The sequence below is a fragment of the Lygodium microphyllum genome, chromosome 8, assembly GCF_053477565.2.
Source record: "Lygodium microphyllum isolate KBCC chromosome 8, Lygodium_microphyllum_v1.1.10, whole genome shotgun sequence".
Taxonomy (NCBI): Eukaryota; Viridiplantae; Streptophyta; class Polypodiopsida; order Schizaeales; family Lygodiaceae; genus Lygodium; species Lygodium microphyllum.
This window is the reverse complement of record NC_141142.1, coordinates 14096804-14111905: the sequence shown is the minus strand read 5'-3', so window position 1 is coordinate 14111905 and position 15102 is coordinate 14096804. Positions and strand designations below refer to the sequence as shown.

Genomic DNA, 15102 nt, shown 5'->3' with positions numbered 1-15102 from the left:
AGTAAAATACAATGTGTGGGAGAAGAATTCAGGGGACATAATGAGAAAAATGAAATAGTGTGTGAGGAAGAAACAAGAGAACTAAAGTTGCTCTGCGATAGGGAAGCGAGTTAGAGCTTCGCATGAATGCTAATAAGTAAAAATATAGATATACAATGTGTGGGAGAAGAAGTGAGGGGACATAATGAGAAAAATGATATATTGCGTGTGAGGAAGAAGCGAGAGAACTGAAGTTGCTGTGCGATAGGGAAGTGAGTAGCAACTTTGCACGAACGCTAATAAGGATAGATACAGATATTGTGCAACAATGCCATTCGTGCAAATCATCTCAACAAGTAAGCATAGTTAACCAAACCACTTTCGATTCTGCTCCTCATTGGCTGATGCGAAATCTTACAGTGCTCTCGGACTTGGGAGTGTCGCCTGCATGGGTTATTTTGTATTTATTTTAAAAAGAAAAAGGAAAAAGGGAAGGCAAGAGACTGGTCCTTCGCGGGGAGGGAAGAGGCAGGCTACTTCGAGAGCAAATGCTGCGGCGGCCAAGCACGACGACGAGTACTACTCAAAGTCATCGCCATCCTGTTGTCGGGGAAACTGGAGTAGTAAAAGCAAGGAGGTGATATATTGTTGCTGCATTCGCTCCATCATCAGGAGCGTCTCTCTACTCTGAAAAGTTCGCCCATTCGCTTTTCCTCTAAAATATCTGATTTGCTCATACGTGGAAAATCGTCCATTTGCAGCTGGGGGCTTCTGGGCTTTTTGTGCTTCAGGCGGGCGTTGCCCCATCGTTTGCCTGTTTCCGCCCTCTTCTCACAAAGAGAGCCTCTTTAGAGACCCTGCAGGAACAGAGCGCCAGATTGCATTTTGTGAACATCGGCATAGGCAGTACTGCAAAAGCCCAACTGCACCATTTTGTTTGTGTCGGCCTTTGAGATGGAGGCCATCATCATCAGCAGCAACCCTGGCATCATCTGTGCGTTGATGTCATTCACGGCTGCCGACACCGGCACAAGGCACAACTTGGGAAGCCGGAGGCTTGCATTGCAAAAGATCGAAGCTGTCACCCGGTTGCATTGCAGCACTGGTAATCAGAGGAGGAGGACAAGGAAGTCTGCCAAGGATGATCATTGGACTCCTGCCGTCAGATCCGCACTTCAATGCACAGCTGCCCGTCCTTCACTTGGCTCACAAGATGGTGTGTTTTTGACTGTGACTTCACAGTTTTGTCTAGGCAGGCTCCTTTCCAGTTTTCAGCAGGGACTTGACAAGCTTTCTATGGCGATTCTGGAAATAGGTTTAGCTAAAATCTTAACCTGTTACATGCAAAAATTAAAGCTTCGAGATGAATAGATGGGGAACCAATACATTGCTTGATCAAGACTGGTTGTAGTCAATTTTCTGGTTTCATTGTTTCACAAAATTATGACCCTACAACATCGGTGTCAATAGAGGTTATTGTACTCTGCTCTAATTGAAAAGAAAATGTTACTGTACCAGAGTCTGTTCCTTTCCTCTTGTGACAAGGATGCCCTTGCTATGATAATTTTCATTTGGTTGCTACTAATTTTCTTCTGATGGGTTTTTCAAGATTATGTGCAGACATCTGATGATAATAACTGATGAAGTACAATTGTTGGTTTTATTAGTAAAGTGGGTCTATTGAGGAGTTGTGATATTGCTCAGTAGGTATTCTCACCAAGGAGGCAAAGGTTCCCTTATCTCCCGCTGAAGAAGCTGCAGAAAAGGGGGCATTTCCTGCGTCACCGGACAAGGATCCCACAGTCAGTATCACCGTTGTAGGTGCCTCTGGGGATCTTGCCAAGAAGAAAATTTTCCCTGCATTGTTTGCCTTGTTCTATGAAGGCTGCCTGCCCAAGGTTTGAAGCTCAGAGACCTATTGACTTGTGGTATCTTGTTTCAACCCTGGACTCAAGTTTCTGCTTGCTGGCAGCACTTCACGATCTTTGGCTATGCCCGAAGCAAGATGACTGATGAAGAGCTCCGGAACATGATCAGCGGGACATTGACATGTAGGATTGATCAAAGGTGATTACCCCCTATGATCTCGTTTCTCTACTTGCTCACTGGTACCTCACTTAGCCAGGAGCCAATGCACGTTTCAAGTGCCCTCTTTCACTGTGAAGAGAGTCAGCACTAACAAATCACGGTAGTGGCTATCTGGTAAAGATAAGACATTAATAATAAGGGACACTAGAAAATGATTTTTTTGTCATGGAATCTGTTGAAGTCTTGTGAAGACTTGTGTGCAGTGAACGCTTTTGCACATCTCCATGGACAGTAAGAATTACAGTTAATGATAACAATCTAAGTATGCAGCAGTTTTGCCTCTTGTCAATTGTTTTTGTCCCTCGAATGAAGTCAATTGGCAAGTCTATTGCTTTTTGCAACGAAGCTTTTAATGGTTTGATTTTGAGTAAATGGTAATAGAATTTGTTGTTTTTAGGGACAATTGTGATGACAAGATGGAGACATTTTTGAAGAAATGCTTTTACCAATCTGGCCAATACGGCTCTGAGGATGACTTTTTGAAACTGGATGCAAAACTCAAGACTCATGAGGTACATATTGTTTTCTCTAAATGAAAAAGAAAACTTATGGTTTTTCATGTCCAGTTCAAACAATCACAGTGAAACGAAGTTTCAGTGCAAGTTGGGAATGGCCTGGCCTTCTAGGATACAGTGTTCAGACAACATCAGAACAATGCATTGGAACAGAGCTAGCAACTTGATGAAGTGTTGAGTAAGCTCAGTGTTGTAGTTGCCGTGTCTTGACTGAAACTTCTGCAGGTATAACCGGGGCTGACCAATATCTGCATCCAAAAGGTCTGCTAGAACAATCTGGCATGCTTATTTGGAACAGCTGGTGTGAGGTCTGCATGGTGCATAATGGCTGCTGGATGTTGAGAATAGCTAGACAGTGCAGTCTGCAACCAGTAGTCCTTGCATGAAGCGCTTTAATAGAAAGCCACAGGAATGTTTCCCATGCAAAGTGAATATAGAACCTTAAACATTCACCTCTCAGAGTGCGCCAGGATAGAGATGAGATGGAGAGTGTGCCATACTTTGGATGGACTCTGAATTGCAGCAGGTAGCCTCTGGCTAAGTGACCAGCTGCTGTAAATGGCTGAAATCATCTGTGCAACCTGCTCTATCCCAAAAACACAGGGTGATCTTGATGTAAACTGATTTGATGAAGTATGCAGCAGTTCCCAGCCAGGCAACAACTCTTGGGTGACTTGAAGATGCTGGGCGGTAGGTGCAGACATCAAACGGAGGCAATATAAGTGCAGGTGACATGCTTGAAGATGATATCAACAGCTGTATGGTTGAGCTGTGTAGATAACGTGGTTGTAGGTGATGTTGCCTGGCTGCAGACAAACTTGGGAAGGCTGGAAACTGGTCTGATGGGGATAGCACTATGAACTGAGATATCTGCCAGAGGGTGTGGACAACAGTGGAACAGGGCTAGTTGATGGTGGATCTGGAAAACAAGGATGGCACAAGTGGCTGGGCAGCCTCCTATCTATAGATGTTGATCCTATCAAAAGTTTGTGTGTTCCTTATGGGGCATAGGAACTTTGGTAATTTTGAGTTTTGGGGCTGTTTTAAAAGAGCTAATGAAGGTCTAACCAGTAATTCACCTTGTATAGCTGGTAATTGACCAGCTTTAGCTTAATACCCCTTCTTAGGCCCAAAGAGGAACCGAGGAGGGATTGCAAGCACAGCTCCATCTAGAACACCCCAAAGCATCCCACACTAAAGCAACCAGGGCATTGGTCAAAGGATGCATGGTGACTGCTCAAGAATCTACCATGACTACAATGGTGATGATTATCTTATCTTAGGAGGCCAAAGGTGTTAGAGATATGGCCATCCCTTGGACAGAGATATGGGCAGTTTTCATGCATTGCTTGTCAGTCTGGGCATTCTAGAGTAGTCGCCTGCAGTCTGGTACTGTCGTTTTGCAGTTTGGGCATGTGCCATCAGTCATGGGCAGTCAGACAGATGCCACTCGGCAGGCTGGGTGTTTTTCGCACGTGTGATCAAGCAGTACTGCAGCAGTGAGCGCATTTTCTGCAGGTCCATGTGTCAGTTGGCAGCATTCATGACCAGTCGGCTGCAGTTGGCCAACCTGCACATATTCTCATCATTTTTTAACCTATACATGCTGCCTTCCCAGCCCACAACAGATCATATCTTTGTGCAGACTGCAAGGTTCATAGCTTGGTGAGATCATTGAGGTGGAGATATGTAGACATACGCACTGCGCCTATGTACGTAACCGCTTTCCATATTCAACATTCCTTCATTGCAGATCTTTTGTGTTCTTTTGTGTGTGTGTGTGTGTATGTCTCTCTCTATGTCTCTCCTCTCTTCTGTGTGTTCACTCTATCTCTTAGTCCTAGTCATACGCTTTTGTGAAGATATGCTAGGGTTTGCACTAAGGAAGCACAACATGTACGACCAAGACTGAAACACAAAGACTCAGATAGAGACAAGCAAAACTCAAACCCTAAATGCAAAATGCAAAAACTCAAAACTCAAACATAGAGATAAACACAGAGAGAATAAACTTTTAAGTAAATGAATGCTGTAAATGAATGTAAGAGTGTATAGAATGCCCAAGGGCAACAGAATGCAGTGTTGGAGAGTGACACCCACCAAAGACATATCCCAAGTGTTGTGACCACCAATCGGAGTGCGGGAAACACCAAATGCTGATCAATAGAGTGTTAGGGAACTGAGGCGACAATAGGAGAGGTGTTTTCTGATATAGACGGCCTGCCAGACAGCAAAAACACAGGTATTGCGGCAGTTGCCTAGTGGGAGAGATGGCAACAATTGCCTGGCACCAAATGCTAAAAACGCAGGCTAATCAGGTGCTATGATGATGCAATAAATGGAGATCTTTAAATAGCAGGGCGATGGGTGAAAACAGGCTGCCTAGGGATGGATAGTGATGGGTTGTAGTTGGTGATGGCTGGACGACAAATGGTAGAGGACTTAATTAAGTATGTTTTGGGCTATTTAAAAATGCTAATTAGCTATAAAGCGTGTTCTAGCTCAATAACTTCCACACCGTTGCACTCCAACATGGTATTAGAGTAGCTTACGATTGATTGATTGTGGGTAAACTCAAAGGGGAGATTTCAGTGAGACACAAAGCTGTGTTTTTAGCATTTGAGGGCGAGTGGAAGGGTTGTGTATTGACATAAGGCTAAGGCGAGCATGGGTGTGCAAGAAAGGAGCAAATTTATTGAAGTTGCTATTGTTTTGAGCCTTCAATTGCAGATTTTACATTTTCATCACCTTTGGTAAGTGAAGGAGGAGTGGAACGACCGGAGAAGAACCCTAGCAAGTTGCGTTTGCACAGTTAGAGGGATTTGCTTTCGTGTTTTTGTAAGCAGTGTAGGTGAAGATGTCTTGTGAGGCCGAGACAGAGTTTCAGGTGGTCATGGACCGAAAGGTATCATTTTATTGGCTCTTCCATCAATTCAAAAGCTCGATGGTGAAAACTACTGCATTTAGCGTGTTATGATGCTTGCCATCTTGGAGTCTTATGATTTGGTGGAGCTTGTGACGGAGGCTATCGACAGTCCTTCATCAAGAGACAGGTCTAAACTTTCTACAACAGATCGTTTAGAGTCGGCTAAGGTTCAAGTGCATTAGGATAGACAAAATGCTAGCATCCGTTCGTTTCTCTTTCTATCTTGCACTATAGCCGTGATCCCCCACATAGAGCACCTAATCGTAGCTAGGGAGATATGGCTGGAGCTTCATCAAATGTATAATATAATCACCATTATGGAATGTGTCTCTTTGGTGGTATAGATGAGGACCTTGAGCGTCAATTAATCATCTTGTATGCGGGAGTGTGTGAACAAGCTAAGGTAGCTGTAGATGCAGGTGCAGAACGCGGGGAAGGTGATCACTTCCGAAGAAATGGTGATAACACTTCTTTCATAGTTAGCGTCTAGATTTAGTGTATTTGACTTTGCTTTGATTGCTTTAAGGTGGAAAAAGACTCTTTGTTGGGGGAAGTTGGTTTCGATGGCTTTGGACTAGGAGGAGCAATTGAAAGGGCCGAATGCTTCCAAATTGGAGGCATTGATATGTTAGTCCTCTTAGAATAAGGGGAAGGATCAAAAGGAGGAGGACAAATCGAAGGAAGACAAAGAAAAGGATTCCACTTGTTATATTTGTGGCCAGACAAGTCATTGGAAAGATTGCCCCTACAAGGAGAAGAATGATAAGTCTTCAAAGGATTTAGGAGTAGTAGCATCTCCCTCATTAATTGCGTGCCCTCTCTCGGAGGCGATTTGAGGCATCAACCCCTAGGGCCTCTGATGCTATGTTGACATCCCCACACCCTCATGAGTGGATTGTTGGCAGTGGTGTCTCTCGGCACATGACTCCTTCTGTAGCAGGTGTTGCCCACTTGCGGCCTTCGCATGGGTAGATTCTCATTGGCGATAGCTCTTTTGTTCCTATATAGGGGAGGGATAACATGCAACTTATTCCAGATCGGCAGGGTGGTGCCCATACTTCAGAGGTGCTTTATGTGCTAGGCTTGGGTTACCATATGCTTTCAGTACACACGATTTGTGCCCTTGGCCTCTTAGTTGAGTTTGACGAGGATTTCTTTTGAATTCTTGATCATGGATCGAGATATGTGCTTGCTTTCGGTTACAAGGAGAATGGAGTCTACAAACTAAGGTCTCCCTTTGCCTTGACTTTTCTTTTTTTAATCTCTCAAACATAGTTTGAGCTTTGGCATGCTCAGTTTGGCTACCTAAATCATGATCACCTTCGGAAGGGGTCTAGGGGATATCTTGGTTGAGGGATGCCAGACATTGTGGTGAGACAGCGGTCGTGTGTATCATGTATTCGTGAAAAACAACATTATGAGGCCATTCCTAACAAGGCTTGGAGTTAGTCTTTAGTACCCTTGGAGCTTGTTTCTACAGATTTATGGACCTATGAGGACAGAGTTTTAAGGGGAGCTCGTATTTCATGTTGATTGTGGATGATTTTAGCAGGATGACATGGGCTTATTTTTTGTAGCTAAAGTTGGAGGCTTTCTCCCACTTCAAGGATTGGTTACTCTTTGAGGAGAACTGATGAGGCCAAAAAGTGAAGACATTATGATCAGATAAGGGAGAAGAATTTGTTTCACTACATCTCTCGTGAAGACCACATGGGTACCTAGTTGGGTAAGGCCGTAAACAGATAAGAGGTTGAAGCCTAGCTCCGAAACATAAAGAACTTTGACGGAAGAAGGCTGTTCCTCAAGCCCAGCTTTGAAACATAAAGAACTCTGACGGAAGAAGAATGTTCCTCCAGTAATAGAGGAATGGTCCCCACTCCATGAACTAGAACCCTAGAGTTGTCACCAATGGTGATTGTGCTCCCTCTAGATCTCAAATCTTGAAGCCAATCTTGTCTGTAGGTTATATGAGAAAAAGTGCCACTATCCACGAGCCAAGGCTTCTCCTCGGAAGAAGTAAGAGCGTATCCTCCTCGGCAAGTATATGCACGAAGACAAACTCTATCGTAGCGGGGGTTACCTTCGAATCCTTCTCCTTTGGCTTCAAATGGGGTTACTTCTGCCAACACTTCTCCTAAGGATGAGTGCCCTTCCCACAATGTGGGCACACAAGCTTCTTCTCCTTCGAATCTTTCTTGTCCTCTTCCTTCTTCTCCCTGACCTTCTCCTTCTGCTTCTTCTTCCCTCCTCCCATGCTTGCTATAAATGCCTCGGTGGAGCCGGAACCACTAGATGCCACCTCTCTGAGTTGCTTCTCATGCTCCAAGACAAGTGGTGAAAGCTCCCCTTCGGTTCGATGGGAGAGGGCAGCCGAGTCAAAAGAATCATAGCTATATCCTCAAAAGAGATCTTCTGTCTGAGAGAGGAAAGCTCACCTTTCATATCCTCCATTCTCGTGATGTGCTTCTTCATAGGAGTCGTCAAGACTGAGCATCCGTAGCTTCTTCTTGAGGGAGATCTTGTGAGCAAATGTCTTGTGTTGATACAAAGACACTAGCTTGGTCCACACTCTTGCCGCAGTCTTCAACCTGTGAACACACCCAAGAATAGAGTGCTGCAGACTCGTAAAGAGAAAAGATCTAGCTCGAGAATTGAGCAGATCCTATAAGGCAGCACAGTCCATAGAAAGCCCATCAGTTGGATCCTCATGGGGACGGGAAATAGGTGAAGAAAGGAGCTCCCAAAGATCAAAGGTATTGAGTATACACTCCACTTTACATGACCACAAGGAGTAGTTGGAACCATCCAGTTTGTCTTCTTTGGGTATAGAAGGGAAAACATGCACTTGAATAAAGGGTATCAAGGAAGGCATCTTCACTTTAGATGGGGCCTTCACTTCAAATAGGGCCTGTTGTGATAGATGAGTAGAAGGACAAGTTCGAGGAGACTCCTCCCGTCATTGGTAAGCATAAAACTCCCGATAATCATGTCTCCGCTCATCGAAGCCTTGAAATTGTTAAGACAACTTCCAAATCTGCAATCACCCCGAAAGCTGCAACGCAAGACAAGTGATGGAATGTGCCGCCTACACACAAAGACTATTGCCTGAGGGGAAGAGAGAGGAAAAGCTGCCGCCACCTCACCAAATGATGTTGCCACCTCTTGAATGATGTTGCCTCCTCTTGTATGGTTGCATTAGCAGCAAAACACAAATTTTGCCACCAAATAGTTGACGTCTCCTCTATAGAATGCTGCATTTGCAACAAACGCAAGGGCTAAAGACTGTGTTTGATGGTTTGGGGTCCTCCTTTGCAAAGGATCTCACCTCTGTGCTCTTAGTTAGGCTTTGATACCATGTGAGTGCAGGACGGAAGAAGAAATGCGAGAGAGAGAGAGAGAGAGAGAGAGAGAGAGAGAGAGAGAGAGAGAAGATGGAAGAAAATATTGCATTGACTAAAGAAGAATGCTGAATACAATGATGAGGACTGATTAGTTCTTGCATGCAGCCCAGAGCGTCAGCGAGGCACCAGATCAGGCTGAGATGATGAAGGCAGCACCAATGACGGAGAGTGTCGGAGAGGAGTGTGCTGAAGATAACCTGCAGAAGTGAGAGTGATCAATAAGATGGCTATAAAACCCTCCAAATCTAGTCGATTGCTGCAAGAGGCCCTAAATTTGGCTAACTGCAATAGATGCCCAAAAATAACTGCATTTCACAGAGTCCGACAGCTGAAAAAATAGGGAAAAGAATGACAAATATAACTAGCAATCGTGGAGTAGTTTGACACTGACTAGAGGTGGAAACCTCTTGAGAGACTAGGGAAATGCAGAAGAAATGTGCCTAAAATGGGAGAAATGAACACTAAACTATCAGAGCTCCCATGTCTTTGTCAGACTCTGACAAGAGCTCACAACCAAGAGATGACAGGTTGCATGACTAAAAAGCATGGAGGCTAACACTAGCTGCATGCCAATGTTACCATACATCCCACCATGCAATCTAGGTCGAAAGTTCCCCCAACATATTCTCTTGCAAAATTTGCACAATAGGCTGAAACCAACAAGTTAGCTCCCTTTCGTTCCAAAACTTACCCAAAGTGTTACTAGCCATGCTTGAAACATTGAACCCTTGCCAAAGTACCTTGAAAGTGCTGAAGTTTGTGGAATAGTTGGTTGTCTAAATTGTGTATGCTGAATATTTAGCCATGATCGTGCAAATCAGCACCTTGCACAAAAATAGATTATTGCAATGGAGCTCCGTGTGCATTTGGCATACCCAAAGTTTGTCCATACGAAACATGCTATTCATTATTCCTTGATGGACAAAGATACTACTGGGCTTGGAAGTCCTTGTACATTTAATGTTATTGGTGCCAATGCATGCAATCCCTTTGACTTAGAAGATTGGGCCGTTCTAAGTTGTTTAGGATGTGAAATAGCCTTTAACACTAATAACTAACTGCATATATATAGCAAACTGAGGTTACTGATTCTCGAACCAAGTTCCAACTCATGTAATGTCTTAACAACGCTTGCCAATTGTGCCCTAAAAATTGCACGAACATTTGCCGCTTGCCTTGGTGCATGAGAATGAGCTGCATGCTCATTCCTTTGATTGATTGCATTCTATAAATGGGAGGCCGCTTATGGGAGACTGAAGCATACTCGTGTATTTGAGTTTTGGGTCTGTTTAATGAACAAAATAAAAAGTTTAATGTTAGTGCACCATTTTTGACTTACAGATTGTTGTTATATAAACTTCTCTTGAACAATTCCCATTAATGCCAACACTATTTCTCTCACAAACAATTAGTTTTTTCATAATAGAACTAAGAGAAGCACACATTGTCCACAATAGAATTGCCAAAAAAATGCATGAGGCTTGTGATCTCAGAGAAGAAGAGAGAATCTCAGCTTGAGATTTTGTAAAAACCTATCCCCATGATGGGAGGAGAACATTGACTGTTGTCCTAACTTGTACAAGACAAGCCTTTCTAAATGCATTCCCAACTTTAAAATCCTACGAGCCGCATTAAACGACAAGGGGACTGCTTGATTCATGAGGTGGTTGTTCGGCATTTAACAACTGCTAATTAGGGGAAACTTTCTATATAACATAATTTAACCTTTCTATCAAAGTTTCACATTTAACCTTGATCTTTAGCTTTGCCTTTTTTCCACATAGCTTTTACTTGTCCATCAAATACCTACTATCATATCCTCCATTGCTAGTTCAATGGTTACCATACCGAGAGCTAGCGGTACTTGAACTGGAGTTCATTTTAATTGAAAATCATAATAAGTAAATTATGAAAATTCATTTGAAGAAGATGATGGAGAAATGGCACTAAAAGTGTGGGAATGAGATGGATGCCCACAACATGTCCTTTTATAAGAGATTTTTGGCCATTTGTCCTATTGTCACAAATAAAATGTATTTTTCATAAATAATTCGTTTTTGGGGCTGTTTTTGCTTAATTGAGGCCTTCAATTCTATGTGCTCAACATGAGAGATGCAAATGGCAGTGAACAATGAGTCCCTTTAGTAGAATTTTCTAAGCTAGCTGTCCGACATGCTAAATCTTGAATTTAATGAAATAATCCTTTTTGGGACTGTCTTAGGAGCCAGAAAATGTTAGACTAAGGCAATTAGAATTTCATGGTGGCTTAACGTATGCCACAAGAGATACTTCCTATGTGAACCATGTGATCCGCTTTATCCATAGGCCACACATGGGACAGTTAATGCATTAGGAAATTATGTTTATATGGTCAATGTGTGCAGGCTTTAAACATCACCCCATACCTGGAGCTTGTCTTCTGTTGCCTTCATAACTTGAGATGGCCAGATCATTGTGGAACGTTAAAACCTTCATCAGGGTGCACTACTGGGGCAGACAATCTTAGAATGATTGGTGTCTGGTGAATGAACATGCTGTAGGAGGTAAACAAAATTCAGGAAGATCATAAGATTAAGCGTTTCTTCACCGGATGTGGCACTGTAGGTAGCTCTCTAAATTGGGTCCTCTAAGATGATACCACACAGAATCTTGATGTTGTGGTCTAATACCTTATCTTACATAGAAATCATTAGGCTCATTGGCATGGTTTCTCTGTTCTTTCACAGTGTGGTCTTAATTTTTCTGTAGTGTTGTTCATGACATGTACCACTTTAGGCAAGTTAGCAATTGAATCTTTTGATATCGGTTTTAAAATCAAGTTTTTCTGTTAAAACGCCTATGTAATGGGCAGTATCTGTTCAATTCTCTCACCATACAATTCATGCAGGGAGGGAGGGTGGCGAACCGACTTTTTTACTTGTCCATACCACCCAACGTCTTTGTTGATGTTGCAAGGTGTGCAAGCCGCTCTGCATCTTCAGCAGATGGTTGGACTCGAGTAATTGTCGAAAAACCTTTTGGAAGGGATTCAGAATCATCAGCAGAGCTTACAAGAGGCTTGAAGCAGTTTCTGACAGAGGAACAAATTTATAGGTCTTTCCAAGGCATTTTATATACTTTGGTAGCAAATTTTTCGTCATTGTTTGGGAGGCAGAAGTCTGAGTTGTAACAATGCCTTACACTTTATAGCCTGATGCACATCATGCTTACAGGATTGATCACTACTTGGGCAAGGAGTTGGTAGAAAATCTCTCTGTTTTACGATTTTCAAATCTTGTCTTTGAGCCCTTGTGGTCAAGGCAATACATACGAAATATTCAGTTCCTTTTTTCTGAAGACTTTGGCACAGAGGGTCGGGGAGGGTAAGCTACACTGCAATTCTTGCACGAGAATTTCATTTTATAACTTGCTTGGAAAAATTCAATGCCTTGATGGTCTCCAGGTACTTTGACAATTATGGCATTATTCGAGACATAATGCAAAATCATTTGTTGCAAATTTTGGCTCTTTTTGCTATGGAGCCCCCTGTCAGTTTGGATGCTGAAGATATCCGAAATGAGAAGGTTCACATGTAAACTATCTTATGAGAATTCCAAAACAAGTATACTTTGCAAAGGATGATCTTGTAGTCTTCCAACAGTAACTTTAGACCCTCAGAGCTTTGCTAATCAAACATTGTTGACAGGTGAAAGTTCTGCGGTCAATGAGGCCTTTGAGCCTGGACAATGTGGTGGTTGGTCAATACAAAAGCCATGTGAGAGGGGGAATCAAATATCCAGGATACACTGATGATAAGACAGTACCTTCTAACAGCGTCACTCCAACCTTTGCTGCTGCAGCTTTGTTCATTGATAATGCACGATGGGATGGTGTACCTTTCCTGATGAAGGCAGGAAAAGCTTTGCACAATCGAGGGTATATGATTGTATGAAAGATTGAACAGTTTGGAAAGTGCGTATCCTGCCCTTGCTTACATAATCTCTGCTTTGCTCCACTTTTCAGGGCAGAGATTAGGGTTCAGTTTCGACACGTACCTGGGAATTTATACAAACGAAGCTTTGGAACAGACTTGGACCAAGCAACCAATGAGCTTGTGATTCGTGTCCAGCCAGACGAAGCCATCTACTTGAAGATTAATAATAAGATTCCAGGACTTGGTATGAGGTTGGATCGCAGCAATTTGAACTTGCTTTATGCTGACAGGTATGCAAAATTTGGTGTTTTCTTTGCATTGCCTTCTAACATGTTACAGTTCTTTCAGTTTGGTCCATGTTCCTTTGTCAGGTACTCAAAAGAAATTCCAGATGCATACGAGCGTTTACTGCTTGATGCAATAGAGGGCGAGCGAAGACTCTTCATTCGAAGTGATGAGTTGGATGCTGCTTGGGCCATATTTACCCCTGTTCTAAAGGAACTTGAAACCAGGAAAGTGGCTCCTGAGCTGTATCCCTATGGGAGCCGTGGTCCAATAGGAGCGCATTATTTAGCAGCAAAGTATCATGTGAGGTGGGGAGATATGAATGCAGAAGCCAGAGCTTGAAGGATTTTAAGATGGTGCGGTGTCAAAGATCTCTGAACTCTCTCCCATTTGCCAATGGTATGGCTTGGGGTAAATAGTCCATTTTTGATACGGGACTGGTGGTTTGATGATTTGTCTTGTTGATAGGTATACAGAGTCAAAGAGGGCTTGTAGTGTAGCAGTTACAAGTGGTGAGCTTTGAGAATACATCTTCTAAGGGATTATATAAAGCAATACATAGGACAATTCAAGTGACACGTTCTGCATGATAGGATGGTTCTTTGAGCAGTTCATAAGTGGAGTTCTTTCAGCGCACCAATGCATGTGGCTAAATTTTTTATCTGTTACAGGCAGTCCGTGAGCTTTTGCGGAGGTTGGAGAAGTCAACCTGTAGCTTACTGTACTGAATAAAACCAATGCTTGTATTTTCATCAAAAGAACTGAGAAGGTGAATATTCAATGCTCATAGCTAGAGTCTGTCAGACATGTCTTTGAGCTCTTGCAAGCATCAGATGAGTTTTACTCGGGTCTGAAAAGACCGAATAAAACTGGCGTTTCTAAAATTAGTTTTGGGTTAAGCAATGTATTAAGCATAAAACTTGATCATTGCTCTTTGCAACATCCTCAGGTCAAAAAATATGTTGTTACGATTGTCATAGTTTAGCACTCTTTTCTTTCTAGGATAGCTAGCTGTCTATGATGTGAAAGGGCTTGCTAAGGACTTCCAAGACTTGCTGGTTGGTGCTTCATCTTGTTTGTTGAACTGAAGATGACTTTGGAAGCAAAGATCCCTTGACCCTTTTCTTCATCGATGTCATAATTTTGAAGAGCTAGGTGTAGCTTTGTCTACTAATCCCCACCTTGTCCAAGGTGCTTTTGGATGTTCTCTTTGTCTAGGAAAGACACTTGCAGGAACTTTTCAACGCCCTGCTCCTTGGCCTTCTTAAACCTCTTCTCGGTCAACATATTCCTTATAGCTTTGGGAGGAATGATGTTGTTGTAAGCTTTCAATGCTTTCTACATGTTTCTCGTTTGCTACATTTTGTTATATTTGATGTGGAGACAGAACAACTGATTTATCACCCATGTATCAATCTTTTTGGATTTTAATTGGACCAATGGATGGCATCATGCATATGAAGCCCTTAGGAGGCTGCAAAGTGCACCCATTCTGAGATTGACTATTTTGAGCTTTGTTTTCCATGTCCATGTAGATGCTTCTAAGTTTGCAATTTGGGGTGTTACTGATCACCAGACCTTATCTAACATATCGACAAACTCTTAAGCAATTGGAAGGTTGAAAAGATGGCTTTGTAACTTGATGAGATGTGAGATTGATTTCTTGTTTAAAAATAGGTAAAGAAGCATCCTTGGTTGATTGCATGTGATCACGTCTAATGTGAACTACCAACGCCGAACATAATGATGAGAAACCAAATGCCCCTCTATTTAAGGTTTGATTTAGAACTTGAGTGGTAACATTAGTGGATCAAGGGTATCACCAATGAATTAAAGCAAAGTTTCAAAGGTTGTCAAAATAAAATAACACCTTGTCAACTTTATGACAAGGAAATTGTACAAACTTAATTATGCAAGTGAAAGTGATTGGACTTGTAAAACAATGCCACAGAGGCATTGACATTGCATGCATTTTGTACTTGTTCTAATGGTACA

At 42.6% G+C, this 15102-nt stretch overlaps 1 protein-coding gene across 5 annotated transcripts; it reads left to right on the top strand.

The window, feature by feature from the left end:
* Window positions 1-247: 247 nt before the first annotated feature.
* Window positions 248-14547, top strand: LOC148031991 (glucose-6-phosphate 1-dehydrogenase 1, chloroplastic-like). 5 transcript variants are annotated; one of them, XM_087682597.1, is made up of 12 exons: window positions 250-616; window positions 741-1195; window positions 1684-1877; window positions 1952-2046; window positions 2465-2579; window positions 11797-12002; window positions 12122-12271; window positions 12352-12472; window positions 12595-12824; window positions 12912-13112; window positions 13194-13506; window positions 13779-14547. In XM_087682597.1, exons 2-11 carry the CDS (start codon window positions 934-936, stop codon window positions 13447-13449), a joined length of 1830 nt encoding a protein of 609 aa, XP_087538723.1. In that variant the 5' UTR covers window positions 250-616; window positions 741-933; the 3' UTR covers window positions 13450-13506; window positions 13779-14547. The 5 variants fall into 5 exon arrangements, with proteins under 5 accessions (XP_087538726.1, XP_087538724.1, XP_087538723.1 ...); XM_087682599.1 differs by having other exon boundaries at window positions 250-1195; window positions 13779-13876; window positions 14110-14547; XM_087682600.1 differs by having other exon boundaries at window positions 248-1195; window positions 13783-14547.
* The last annotated feature ends 555 nt before the right edge of the window (window positions 14548-15102 follow it).